Below are 14385 nucleotides of genomic sequence, written 5' to 3' on the forward strand. Positions count from 1 at the left end.
CCGTGCTGGCCAGGCTGTTCTCGAACAGGAGAGAAGCTTTAAATTGGATGTTGGCTTTGTTGTTGTTGTTGTCGTCGATGTTTTTGGTGGGTAATAAAAATGTTCCCAAATTGGTTGTGGCAGTGGTTGCACAACTCTGTGAATATGCTAAAAACCATTGACTTGTACACTTCAAGCGGTTGAATTGTATGTAATTTCATCTTAATAAGGCTGCTTAAAAATGGATGTGAGAAAGAAGTTTCAGATTAGATTAGCCTGGACCTTTTTATACCTGAGAGAGACCAAAAAGCTGTAGGATCTGCCTTGAGATGTGGTCAAGACAAGGGAAGGGGCTGGGCGCTGTGGCTCACGCCTGTAATCCCAGCACTTTGGGAGGCCGAGGCTGGCGGATCACCTGAGGTCAGGAGTTCAAGACCAGCCTAGCCAACATGGTGAAACCCCGTCTCTACTAAAAATACAAAAATTAGCCATGTGGCTCACGCCTGTAATCCCAGCACTTTGGGAGGCTGAGGCAGGCGGATCACGAGGTCAGGAGATCAAGACCATCCTGGCTAACATAGTGAAACCCCGTCTCTACTAAAAATACAAAAAATTAGCCAGGCATAGTGGCACGTGCCTGTAATCTCAGCTACTCGGGAGGTTGAGGCAGGAGAATCGCTTGAACCCAGGAGGTGGAGGTTGCAGTGAGCCGAGATCGCGCCACTGCACTCCAGCCTGGATGATAGAGCGAGACCCTGTCTCAAAAAAAAAGAAAAAAAAAAGTTAGCTGGGCGTGGTGCCGCGTGCCTGTAATCCCAGCTCCTCGGGAGACTGAGGCAGGAGAATCGCTTGAACCCAGGAGGCAGAGGTTGCCACAAGCTGAGATTGTACCACTGCACTCCAGCTTGGGCAGCAGAGCGAGACTTCATCTCAAAAAAAAAAGAAAAAAAAGACAAGGGAAGAGAGTTTCACATGGCACAGTTGAAGACACAGGTGGGAACAAAATACTATTTCTTATTTGTTCTCTAGTTTACGTCTTTCAGTAAACTGGCTACACTGGTTTGATTGGATATTTTTTCCCCTACAACCAAGAGTTGTGACGAAAATATTCAATCCACCCATTCCTGTGCAGATGAAAAATTTTATCCTTTAAAATCACAATGTTGTGTATTTGGATTGTATTGCTCTGGTTCCTCACAGAATTTTTTTTAAAAATATCAGACCACATTGGCATTATGCCACTAGTCTATATTGAAAATGTATTCGAGGCCAGGCACAGTGGCTCATGCCTGTAATCCCGGCTCCTTGGGAGGCTGAAGCAGGCGGATCGCTTGAGCTCAGCAGTTTGAGATGAGCCTGGGCAACATGGCAAAACCCCATCTCTACAAAAAAATACAAAAATTAGCTGGTCATGGTGGTGCGCACTTGTAGTCCCAGCTACTGGGGAGGCTGAGGTGGGAGAATCACGTAAGCCCTAGAGATGGAGGTTGCAGTGAGCTGGAGGTTGCAGTGAGCTGAGATCACACCACTGCACTCCAGCCTGGACAATAGAACAACACTATCTCAAAAAAAAAAATTAGAAACAGCTGTATAAAATATTTATATAGGTGTGTCATTGGAGCCCTAGAAGAGAATGTTTTTCTTAAGTGTTAGCCTGAGGAGTAGCTGGGCTTCTGAACAATTGGTTTGTATATGGAATTATATCATTATAAAGACATTTTTTTTTGTCTGCCTAGCTCTTTTCCTTTCTGAAGCTGCCCCTGAATAATGATGCTTTCCTGGTGCGATTGTTAATCACATAGATTTAATTCCCCTGCCCATGGGAGGGGAATTGGCTAGCCAGTCAGAATGCCTCATTCCTTTGTCCATATTCATTGGTCCAGAGCTGGGAACACAACACAAACAGGGCTGTTCAGAATCCTATGAAAGACTTTTTCTGGAGCTGTCAGGAAAGAGACACTCTTTTTGCTAGGATTACTGGTCATGAGGACCATGTAAGTCTAGAGCTTTCGTAGCCATTTTTACCACCAAGTGGGAAGAGCCTACTTGAGAACGAAACCAACACAGTTGCAAACGTCCTAAGGATGTTGTTTGAGACTCTGAACCCATCTGCGCCTAAAGCTAGATCATTCATGGACTTTTCTATTAAATTAGCCAATACATTTTCTTTTTCATTTTTTTGTTTATACCAGTTTGATTTGGATCTCTGTCCCTTGCAACCAAAAGAAGCCTCACTGATATAGTCTCTGATTAAGTTTCCCTCCTTTCATTGGTAGGAAGGAAGCTCAGAGTCAAAATTGCAGCCCACATGTAGCAAGTGGACAGGATCCTATTGAATGAATTTTGTATAATGGGCTTGTCCCTCGTTTTATCTTCTTTTTTCTATTCTTTTTTTCTTCACTCACATTGTATCTTGTTATATTTTACATGTTTTTCTAAGCCACTACAAATTCTTTTTACAATATGACAATAAATAGTAGAGATTGTTTCCCACATTGTCCTGAATCTGGACTACAATAAAACTAAAGGTTTATTTCTAACGTACATCATTGTTTTCCTGTCCAGACTTCATCTCTCCCTTCTTTTCCAACCCTGGTTTTGTCCTAGAAATCACTCTTCTTCCATGTAGCCCATGTGCTTTAGGGAAGGCTGACCTTACCACAGCTTCAGGATGGGCCTGATTAATCCAAGAGTAACCTCATCCTTGTAAGGAATTGATTCAGGAATTTACACCACTGAGATACCAGGAGAAGTTTGCTGGTGGATTCTACTTCTGGGAGACCTACTGAAAATGACCTTTTCTGTCTTTTACTATATGTTATGGTGTGTGGGTGTGAGTCCTGAAACTGTTGCAGCCATCTCACCCACCTATTTGAGGATTACGCTGATGGCGAAAGAGAACAAATCAAAGAATGAGAGGAAGTTGGAGCAGAGCCACTAGAGTAAGTCAAGCCTGAGAACTGGTCTATTTGTGGGTTCTGGTTACTTGAACCAATAAGTATTTTCATTCAAGCCACTTCGAGTTGGTTATACCCTTTTTTTTTTTATTTTTTATTTTTCGAGACAAAGCCTTGCTCTGTCGCTCAGGCTGGAGCACAGTGGCATGACCTCAGCTCACTGCTGTCTTCACCTCCTGGGTTCAAGTGATTCTTCTTCCTCAGTCTCCTGAGTAGCTGGCATTACAGGCACATGCCACCATGCCCGGCTAATTTTTTTTTTTTTTGTTAGAGCCGGAGTTTCACCATGTTGGCCAGGCTGGTCTCAAACTCCTGTCCTCTAGTGATCTGCCCGCCTCAGCCTTCCAAAGTGCTGGGATTACAGGCGTGAGCCACCATGCCCAGCCGAAGTTGGGTATACCCTTTAGAAGAATTTTAATATAATTGGAGAATAAGTTCATTTTCCTTCTAGCAGTTGCTAATGACCTTTGTTAGTAGGGTTAAGAACCTTCCAAAGCTCTGTTACAGTATGACAGTCATTTGCAAGAGATATCCTATCTTTAGGAAAACTATCTTACTAATTAAGTCATTTGGGTTGGCTGAGTTCAATGGCTTTTAAACCACCATACAGCTTACATAAGCCACTCAGAGTTCAGTCGACTTCATAAAGTACTTTGTACCTTGAAATTGTTTAGAAGTCAATTATAGTTTCTGTGAAGATAAGGCACCTGTAAATAAGTGATCCTATTTGGAGATCTTTCAACTCATTCACAAGGGTCCACTTACAAGATACCGAAATAATGGCCCTTACCTTCTTTATAGGTCAAAAGAAACAGAATCTCCTTCTCCTGGATACATGATACAACACAGTTGTCTGTCATGTCAGAAGTCATGATTACGAGAATAGCACACTTTAGCCCATATCCTTGTACCCAGCACTGTACTCGATGCTCTGTGGATGCAACCTCAATGGTAAAATAATTTAAGCTCAAAGTAAGATAGCCTTTAAATAAGATGTAGACCTCTTACTGCAAACTCCTTTTGCAAATTACCACTTGGTAATCTCTCTCAAATATGTCCCAAAACAACAAGTTAAAAAAAAAAACTAGCTGAAAAGCTAAGTGCTAATAAAAGCACTCTCAAAATTTCTACTTATATGTCTGAACATATATAAACACACAGAGAAATACATATTTTACAGTGCCAATATTTTAAGTGCTAATAAAAGCACTCTGAAAATTTCTACTTGTATGTCTGAACATATATAAACACACAGAGAAATACATATTTTACACTCTTGGCAGTAGGCTTAAAGATATTTGTACAGCAAATTTTCTTGGGCCCACTAATTTGGCCATTCTCATGTTCTCAATTCACAAAACTATCTATAATAATAGTCCAAATATAAATTATAAGAATGAATTTGTTATTATGCACTTAAATAAGTTCATAGTAAAAAGACCAACATATGTCAAGGTAGTGTTTTTCCTTACCATGATAAAAATAAACACAGCTTTGTGATATCAACAGATTGTTTTGATCAACAGGTTGTGTTGGTGATGCTTTCAGGGAACTAATATGCTAATATCCTACAACATTCAACATCTTATATTTCTCTTTCTTTCTTTTGAGAGAGAGAGAGAGATCGAGAGACAAGGTGTCTTGTAAGGTCTGGGCTTTCTGAAAAGAAAAAAAAAAATAGAGACAGGATCTCGCTTTGTCACCCAGGCTGCAGTGCAGTGGCACAATCAGCTCACTGCCACCTTAAACTCCTGGGCTCAAGCAATCCTCAACCTTTAGCCTACCAAGTAGCTGAGACTACAGGAATGCACCACCACAACTGGCTAATTTTTTTTTTTTTTTTTTTTTGTAGAGTTGGGGGTCTTGCTATGTTGCCAAGGCTGGTCTCAAGTGATCCTGCTGCTTTGGCCTTCCAAAGTGTTAAGATTACGTAAGCGTGAGACATTGCATCCAGCCCTTATATGTGTGGGGTTTTTTTTAGCTTATTTTTTTCAGTCTTCTAGCTCTCCTGCAATTAACCACTATTAACAGTTTCTTTCAGAAATGTTTGATAATTTACTTGTATTTAATTGCTTGTGAAGCTATATGTTTTTCCATGTGATAATTTACTGTTTATATTGCCCCCCATGTTATTTATATCAGATATATTTTCAGTTTGGCTGCTTTCAATATTAATATTTGTTTTATAACATTGTCTTTAAAAATTATGTATACATATTTCTCTTTTATAATATCATCCTTTGTTTCCAGTACTCAGAAGAGTATTTTTTTGTCTAGTGCATCTTTTTATGTTAGTTCATTTTTTTCTGGTATTTTATGACCTATCAAGGATGTACTGTATGGGATGATATGAAGTAAAGACCTAAATTAATCTTTCTTTCTTTCTTTTTCTTTCTTTCTTTCTTTTTTTTTTTTTTAATTTGACAGAGTCTTGTTCTGTCACCCAGGCTGGAGTGCAATGGCACCATTTCGGCTCACTGCAACCTCTGCCTCCTAGGTTCAAGCGATTCTCTGCCTCAGCCTCCTGAGTAGCTGGGATTACAGGAGCTCACCACCACGCCCAGCTAATTTTTGTATTTTTTAGTAGAGACGGGGTTTTGCCATGTTGTCCAGGCTGGTCTGGAACTCCTGACCGCAAGTGATCCACCCGCCTCAGCCTCCCAAAGTGCTGCGTTTACAGGCGAGAGCCACCATGCTCGGCCTAATCATTTATTTTCTATGTTGATATCCTGTTGCCCAAAAAATATGGAACAATTCAGCCCATTTGCGGTAGTTTGTCACAAGTTAAAAGTTTATCCTTTGAATATACAAGGAACATCATTCTGTACCACTGATAACTTTCATTATTTGTAAAAGTATATACTCTTTGTAAAAATTATCTAAAACTGAATAGTTAACTCTTTTTTATAGAACCTAAGTCTAATTCAATGAGTTCATTCATTATTTAACATATTCTTTGAATTTATTCAAAAGAATTTCACTGTATTTCAATTTTTAATAATTACAGGAAGAATAGTTTTACAATAGAAGAAAGTTTTTTTTTTAATTCATGTTAATTCAATTATCTGTATGTCTTTTTTGGTCCCTGGATATTCCAAAACTATATATATATATATATATATATATATTTTTTTTTTTTTTTTTTTGAGACAGAGTTTCGCTCTTGTTGCCCAGACTGGAGTGCAATGGCATGATCTCGACTCACCACAACCTCCACCTCCCAGGTTCAAGCCATTCTCCTGCCTCAGCCTCCCGAGTAGCTGGGATTGCAGGCATGCACCACCACGCCTGGCTAATTTTGTATTTTTAGTAGAAATGGGGTTTCTCCATGTTGGTCAGGCTGGTCTCGAACTCCCAACCTCAGGTGATCCGTCTGCCACGGCCTCCCAAAGGGCTGGGATTACAGGCATGAGCCACTGCGCCCGGCCTCTAAAAAGATTTTTGTTTGTTTTGGAAGTATAAAAATGTTAATATTATTCTTGGGGGGAGAATTTGGGAGTAATTATTTTATTATTTCCTAGTTACAGTTTTTAATTTTTTATAGGAACATGAATTACTCGGCTCAATTTAAAAAATGTGAAGGGAAAACAATGTTTTTACTGTTCCCACTTAAATTTGGATATGTGTTCCAAGATACTACACAAGAATGAAAATCCTTATTAAATCTATCTCTAATGATTAACCAAAAGTGTACCACTCTGTGCTTATCTTGGACATTGAACTTTTGTAGATTTTTCAAAGTTATTTAAGTGCAAAACTTAATTAGTTAACATTTGCTTGCTAAATAGAAATGATACAGCATATTTTCTCCTGAATCATGTAGATGAGTCATTCTTTTCTATTGAATTATCTCTGTGCAATCAATGATTTACACTGCAGCACACCCACACTGAGTCATTAAGAAGAGATATTTTGAGACCATTAAGAGGAGATTTGGGATCAATCTTTTTACATAGGACCAGCAGAGCTAAGTTTAGAATTCAGGTTTCCTGACACCTTTATTTATGTTTTGCAGTGTTTCATTGTACAGCCTTCCTATCCCTATTAAAAACATCAAGGCATTCGTCCCATCTTTTGATGCTTTTATGATTCTCAGTGATTCCAGAAGATTACAGATCATGGTTCTGCAATGCTTCTGTCAGTCCTTTTAGAACCCATTTTGGGCTGCAGGAACTTTCATATTCATTCATTTCATTTTTTACATTCATTAATGTAAAAAAGATAGGCTCAGAAGCCCCTGCCTTCCCCCACCCCAAGAATGACCACTATGAACAGTTTATTTGAATCAACGTTTATATTGTTTGAATCTGTTAAGTGTAAATACATAATTTTTTAAATCAAAATGGAATCACACTATTCTACCACTTGCTTTTTTAAAATAGACTTTATTTCTTAGAGCAGTTTTAGGTTCACAGCAAAATTGAACAGAAAGTATAGAGACTTCACATAATGCCCTGCCCCCATTATGTATAGCCTCCCTCATCATCAATTTATCAGCAGCCCCCACCAGAGGGGTACATTTGTGTCAACTGATGAACCTACATTGACATAACACTATCACACAAAGCCCATAGTTTACACTAAGGTTCACTATTGGTTTTCTATATTCTATGAGTTTGGACAAATTTATAATGACATCTATTCACAACTATAGTTATCATACAGAATAATTTCACTGCCCTAAAAATGCTCTGAGCTCCACCTATTCATTCCTCCCTCCCTGCTAACCCCTGGCAACCTGTGATCTTTTTACTGTCTCCCTAGTTTTGACTTTTCCAGAATGCCGTCTAGTTGGAATAATACAGTATGTAGCCTTTTCAGGTTGACTTCTTTCACTTAATAATATGCATGTAAGTTTCCTACACATCTTTTCATGGCTCAATAGTTCATTTCTTTTTAGCACTGAATAATATTCCATTGTCTGGTATATTATGACTATTGATGTTTAATATGATGATTGATACAGTTGGATTATTATCTACCATGTTTGTGGTGACTATTTCTCTTTGTTGTCTTTGTTCTCTTTTCCTATTTTTTCTTCCACTCTTTTTTTCACTTTTGTGGTTTAGTTGACTGTTTTATATGATTACATTTTCTCTTCTTTCTTAGCATATCAGTTATACTTCCTCTTTTTCTTTTTTACATTTTTAGCAGTTGCCCTAGAGGTTTTTTGTTTGTTTGTTTGTTTTTGGTTTTCTTTTTGAGACGGAGTCTAGCTCTGTCGCCAGGCTGGAGTGCAGTGGCACCGTCTCGGCTCACTGCAACCTCCACCTTCCGGGTTCAAGTGATTCTCCAGCCTCCTGAGTAGCTGGATTATAGGCATGTGCCGCCACGCCCAGGTAATTTTTGTATTTTTAGTAGAGACGGGGTTTCACCATGTTGGCCAGGATCATCTGTAACTCCTGACCTTGTGATTTGCCCACCTCAGCCTCCCAAAGTGCCCAGGATCCCAGCCATAGAGTTTTAAATACACATTTACAATGAATCCAAGTCCACTTTCAAAGAACACTATGCTGCTTTACAGGTAGTGCGAGTACCTTATAATAACAAAATAACCCTAATTCTCCCTCCCATCCCTTATGTCTTTGCTGTCATTCATTTTTGTTATACATAAGCATTTAAAAATATACACAGAAATATGCATGATTGAGTACATTGTTGCTATTATTTTGAGTGAACTGCTATTTTTTAGGTCAATTAGAATTAAATAATTTATTTTACCTTATTTCTTCTCCAGTGCTCTTCCTTTCTTTATGTAAATCCAAATTTCTGACCTATATCATTTTCCTTCTCTCTTAAGCAGGGGTCCCCAGCACCTGGGCCGCAAACTGGTACTGGTACAAGGCCTGTTAGGGCTGCACAGCAGGTGGTGAGCAGCAGGCTTCTTAGCTCCACCTCCTGTCAGATCAGCAGAGGCATGTGATTCTCATAGGAGTGTGAGCCCTATTGTGAAGTGTGCATGTGAGGGATCTAGGTTGCACACCCTTATGAGATCTAATGCCTGATGATCTGAGGTGGAACAGTTTCATCCTGAAACCATTCCCCACAAAATTGGTCTCTGGTGCCAAAAAGGTTGGGGACCACTCCTCTATAGGAATTCTTTTAACATTTCTTGCAAGGCAGGTCTACTGGCAACAAATTCCCTCAGTCTTTGTTTGTGTGAGAATGTATTTATGTATTTATTATTTTTATATATATATATATATATACAGAGAGAGAGAGAGAGAGAGTGTGTCTCACTATGCTGCCCAGGCTGGACTCAAACTCTTGGATCAAGCAATCCCTCCACCTCAGCCTCCTGAATAGCTGGGACTATAGGCACGCACCACTGTGCCTGGCTTCTCTTTACTTTTAAAGAATAATTTTGTGGGTACAGAATGCTGGCTGTTGGTGGCTTTTTTCTCTCACCACTGTAAATATTTCATTCCATTCTCTTCTTGCTTGCATGCTTGCTGAGGAAAAGTTGGACATAATTTTCATCTTTTCTCCTCTACAAGTAAGGTCTTTTTCCCCGGGCTTCATTCAGAATTTTTTATCTTTGATTTCCTGCAACTTATATATGCATGCCTGGTTGTAGGGCTTTTGTTTGTTCGTTTGGCATTTGTTCTACTTGGTGTTCTCTCAACTTCTGTGATCTGTGATTTGGTGTCTGAAATTAGTATGAGAGAAATTCTCTTTCATTATTGCTTCAAATATTTATTCTGTTCCTTTCTCTGGTTATTTTCTTCCTGCTATTTCCATTACACATATGTTATACCCTTTGTAGTTGTCCCATAGTTCTTGGAGATTCTGTTTATATAGTCTTACTTATTTTTGCAGTTTTAGCAGTTATTTTCAAGTTCAAATATTCTGTTTTCAGCCTTGTTCAGTCTACCAAAAGGCCCATCAAAGGCATTCTTTATTTCTATTACAGTGTTTTTGATCTCTAGTATTTATTTCTTTTTAGTTCTTTCTTAGAATTTAAACTCTCTGCTTACATCGACCCATTTGTTCTTGTATGCTGTCTACTTTATCCATTAGAGCCCTTGGCATTGTGATCATAGTTGTTTTAAATTTCTGGTCTGATAATTCCAACATCCCAGTCATATCTGAGTTTGGTTCTGATGCTTGCTCTCTGTCTCTTTAAAGCCTTTTTTTTTTTTTTTTTTTTTGCCTTTTAGTATGCCTGGCAATGTTTTCTTCATAGCTGGACAGGATATACGGGGTAAAAGGAAGTGCTGTAACTAGACCTTTAGTAGTGTGGTATACAGTGGGGGAGGGGGAGAGGAAGAGTTCTATAGTTCTGTGAAGAGGTCTCAGTCTTTTCGTAAACCTGTGTCTCTAGACTGAATTTCACAAGTGCTTCTCAGTTCCTATCTGCCCCGATCCCTGTTAGGTGGGACGTGATGGCTAGAGTGGGCTGCAGCTGGGTATTTTCAGTTTTCATGTGGAAGGCTAGAAGAGACTGGAGTTCTTATTTCCCTTCTCCTGCATCATTTAGGCTCCTATAAATCACGAGCATTAGGCTCTATTTAAACAGTTTTTCCCAAGGGCAGACTTTGTTTAGAAGAGAAGAATAGAGTGTCCAGGTATATTTCAAATGGTTACTTTTCCTATCCCCTCTGCCAGGAACATGGAAGCAGGAGGAGATTTTTCTCTAATAAAAAGAGAACAATATTTGAGAACCTCTTTGAATTCCTATGGGTAAACTCATGAAAGTGTGGAGATCATCCCCTCCTTATGGCTGAGTCACTCTGGAATTTTTCTCTCTCAAACTTATCTACACTGGGCCTCCGGCAATTCAATTACAGTTCAGGTTTTCCTGCCCTAGCCCTGGTTCCTGCTGAGAATTTTTTTTTTTTTTTTTTTTTTTTTGAGACAGAGTCTCTGTCGCCCAGGCTGGAGTGCAGTGGCGTGATCTCAGCTCACTGCAAGCTCCGCTTCCCGGGTTCACGCCATTCTCCTGCCTCAGCATCTCCGAGTAGCTGGGACTACAGGCGCCCGCCACCACGCCCGGCCCCTGCTGAGATTTCTGCGCCAGTAAATTGTGATTTTTGATATTCTCTTGTTTATCTCTTCAGTTTGCCCTGTAACCTTATCTCTCTACAGATCTAAGAAGAGTTGTTGATTTTTCTATTTGTTCAGATTTTTAGTTATTGTTAGGAAAGATTCATGACTTCCTGGCTCCTTACTTGCTTTTCTCATTCAATATTCCCTATGAGTACATATTTTATACTTCAAGCAACTTGTTTTGATGAACATTTAGATTCTCCACCCTCTCTTTTTTTGATTACTTAGAACGTTTAGGCCAGACACGATGGCTCATGCCTGTAATCCCAGCAGTTTGGGAGGCCGAGGCGAATGGATCGCTTGAGCCCAGGAGTTTGAGGCTCTACAAAAAAATTAAAAAAAGAAAATTAGGTGTTAATCCTTGACCTTATATTTCTCAAAGTTTTACCAAGAGTTCCCCCAGACCCCGAGTCCTACCACCAGTGCCAAGAGAAGTATGCAGCCTAAAGGTGCACCCTGCCCCAAGTGAGATCTCTTAGTTCCACAGCTGACCTTTCCTGGCTCTTCTGGTGAGTGGTATGGAAAATGATGGAGAAACTGCCATATGTTTTCATAATGGTCAGACCAATTTACATTTCCATCAACAGTATACTAGGGTTCCCTTTTCTCCACACCCTTGCCAGCACTTATCTTGTTTTTTTTTTTTTGTAATAGCCATCCTAATAGGTATGAGGTGGTATCTAACTGTGGTTTTGATTTGTGTTTTCCAGATGACTTGTGAAGTTGATTCAGTTGTCATATACCTGTTGGCCATTTATATGTCTTCTTTGGAAAAGTGTCTGTTCAAGTCCTTTGCCCACTTTTTAATTTGTTAGTGTATGTTTGCTATTGAGTTGTATGAGTTCCTTATAGTATATTGTGGATATTAACTCTTCATCAGTTATATGGTCTGCAAATATTTTCTCCCACACTGAATGCTGCCTTTTCATTTTTTTTATGTGTATACTTGACTTTTAAAATCAGTAACAAGGTCCATACAATTCACATTTGGCTGATATGCCTCTTGATTCTCTTGTAATTTGTAAGTTCCTTTGACTCCTTTCCTTCTTTTAATTTATTTATTAAAAAATGGAATCATTTGCACTATAGAATCTCCCACATTCTGGATTTTGACAATTGCATTCCAATGGAGTCCTTTAGCATGTTCCTGTGTTTCTTATAATCCGGTAGTTAGATCTAGAATTTGACCAGATTTAAGGCCAATTTTTTTTAGCTAGGATACTGCATGGGTGGTTATATTTTAGCTAGGATACCGCATGGGTGGTTCATGATATCATGAAAAAAGCATGTTCTTAAAGCAATTTAAGTGACAGTACAAAAGGTTGGGTCAGGTGGGGCATGGTAGCTCATGCCTGCAATCCCAGCCCTTTGGGAGGCCAAGGCAGGAGGATTGTTGAAGCCCGGAGTTTGAGACCAGCCTGGGCAACATAGTGAGACCCCGTCCCTACAGAAAACATTTTTTTAATTAGCTGGGCTTGTTGGCATGTGCCTGTAGTCCCAGCTACTCAGGAAGCTGAGGCAGGAAGATCGCTTGAACCCATGAGGTCAAGGCTGCAATGAATCATGATGGCAACACTGCACTCTAGCTCAGGCAACAGACCAAGACCCTGTCTCGAAAAACAAAAAACAATAACAAAAAAAGAAAAGGTTGGGTCGATGACAGTTTCTAGCGACTGATGCCACCACTCTGTTTACAGAATCACCCCTCTCCTCTGGCCCTGATGTTTTATCATGATATCATATTTACAATGCCTGGCAAAGGCTTCATTCCCATTTGGCATACTACCTCTCAGGCAGATAGACCTTTTGAAAGCCTGTATTATGTATATAACATATAGGCTCACACTGGATAAGCTATTTTATAACCTGACTTCTTCAAAGAAAGTTTACATCATATTTAAACCATGTTTTAGATTCTATATTTTTAATTAAAAATCTAACGAAGAAGGATATTTCACATTTCTATAAACTCTAAGATCTTGTAGCAGAAGCGAAACTGCACATTTAGGGGTGCCTGCCCCTCTACTGATGCTGCCCTTTGTGGGTCATATGTCCTTAGGAAAATGAAAGACTGTGCACTCTTGATTTGTTGGCCAGCTCTGTTGACATCTTTCAGTGGTTCCTTTTATGTATGGCCACTCCTACAGAGGCCTCTTGTACTTTGGGAACTGGTGAGTCTCCCTGTCCCTAGGGCTTTTTAGTCACATGTCCATCCACTGTTTCAATGTAACATGCATCTAGGCAAGGTTAACGATTAAATGGTTGGGATGAAAGGTCATCCTTTACGCAGAACATCAGAATGGTAGATAATTCCTGTTCCACTTTCTTTGACGAAACAAGTAAAGAAGAAACAACACAATCATATTAATAGAAGAGTCTTCGTTCCAGACGCAGTCCAGGAATCATGCTGGAGAAGTTCTGCAACTCTACTTTTTGGGTGAGAAATTACATTTATCTTCATATTGACTCTTCTCAGACTCAGAACAAGTGGTAGTTAGTTAACTTAGGGTGGTCACCAACAAGAACCAGAAATGTTAGATGTGCAATTGGTCTAAAGCTCAGGCTTTTTAGAAAGCATAATTCATAATATCTCCAGAGGATATAAGATCTGGGAAATGTAATGCAAATTATTCTCTGTCGTATGTTTTTTTATATCAGACTCTTGTACTAGCTAGTTGCAAAATTGCCTTCTCTAAAGAGAAACAGGTAAAAACCTTCCAATTTAATCCGTGTGAGGAAGGAGAATTGTTGTTGCATACTTTGCTAGTAGAAGGAAGAGAAGGTCCGTGACTGAGTCTTGCTGAGACATGTTGATGTTGAAATGATAATGATAAGTTCTGGAAGAACTGGCAACTAATGATATGGACTAGAAGTTGAGTCTAGGGATGCAACTTTGGGCATCATGAGCACTGAAATAATTTTTGAACAACTAGAGTTGGGTAATATTGTTTTTAAGGAAAAGAAGAGACACCACTTAGAGGGTGAACAAGAACAGTGTAACATTACGGAGTCATAGATAGCAAAAAATTTCAAGATAGGGGCCAATCAACAGTATCAAAGGTCTAGTGGAATAGAAAACAAAAAAGGACCTTAGATTTAGTGATTTTAGTAAGGGTTTGGTGAGAAAGTGTCATCTGCAAACTCCTAGCCTCAGCATCAGAATCACCTGGGGCAATAAATATAGTTTAAGTATCTTAAGTGATTCTTCTGAATTCTAACATTTGATAACCTTATATAGAGGTGAGGGGGCAGGGATGAGATAGCAGAGCACCTGGGCAGCACCTTGTGTCTTAGAAAGGACCTGGGTCCCAAGACCCTCGAGGCCAGGAGTGTATACCACGGCAAGGTGGATCTTCATGGGCTGTAGTATCTAGACAGGCCATCTCTTGAGAATTCTTTC

The 14385-nt window shown here is 39.4% G+C and overlaps 1 protein-coding gene across 6 annotated transcripts in view; it reads left to right on the top strand.

Annotated features, from left to right (window-relative positions):
- The first annotated feature begins 2831 nt into the window (after window positions 1–2831).
- Window positions 2832–14385, top strand: part of ABCC2 (ATP binding cassette subfamily C member 2) — a 70781-nt gene continuing 59227 nt past the window's right edge. For 3 of the 6 annotated variants that reach the window (XR_010146678.1, XM_016919109.4, XM_016919108.4), the window contains exon 1: window positions 13309–13422. Coding sequence is in view for 5 of the 6 variants with exons in the window: in XM_016919109.4 (XP_016774598.1) it covers window positions 13390–13422 (33 nt within the window). In the remaining variant the exon portion in view is untranslated. Of the gene's footprint in view, window positions 2922–3823; window positions 3888–4788; window positions 4867–13308; window positions 13423–14385 lie in introns of those variants that run through there. The other 3 variants (XM_054659853.2, XM_063781042.1, XM_063781041.1) reach the window with 3 other exon arrangements.

Source organism: Pan troglodytes, chromosome 8, assembly GCF_028858775.2.
Source record: "Pan troglodytes isolate AG18354 chromosome 8, NHGRI_mPanTro3-v2.0_pri, whole genome shotgun sequence".
Lineage (NCBI taxonomy): Eukaryota > Metazoa > Chordata > Mammalia > Primates > Hominidae > Pan > Pan troglodytes.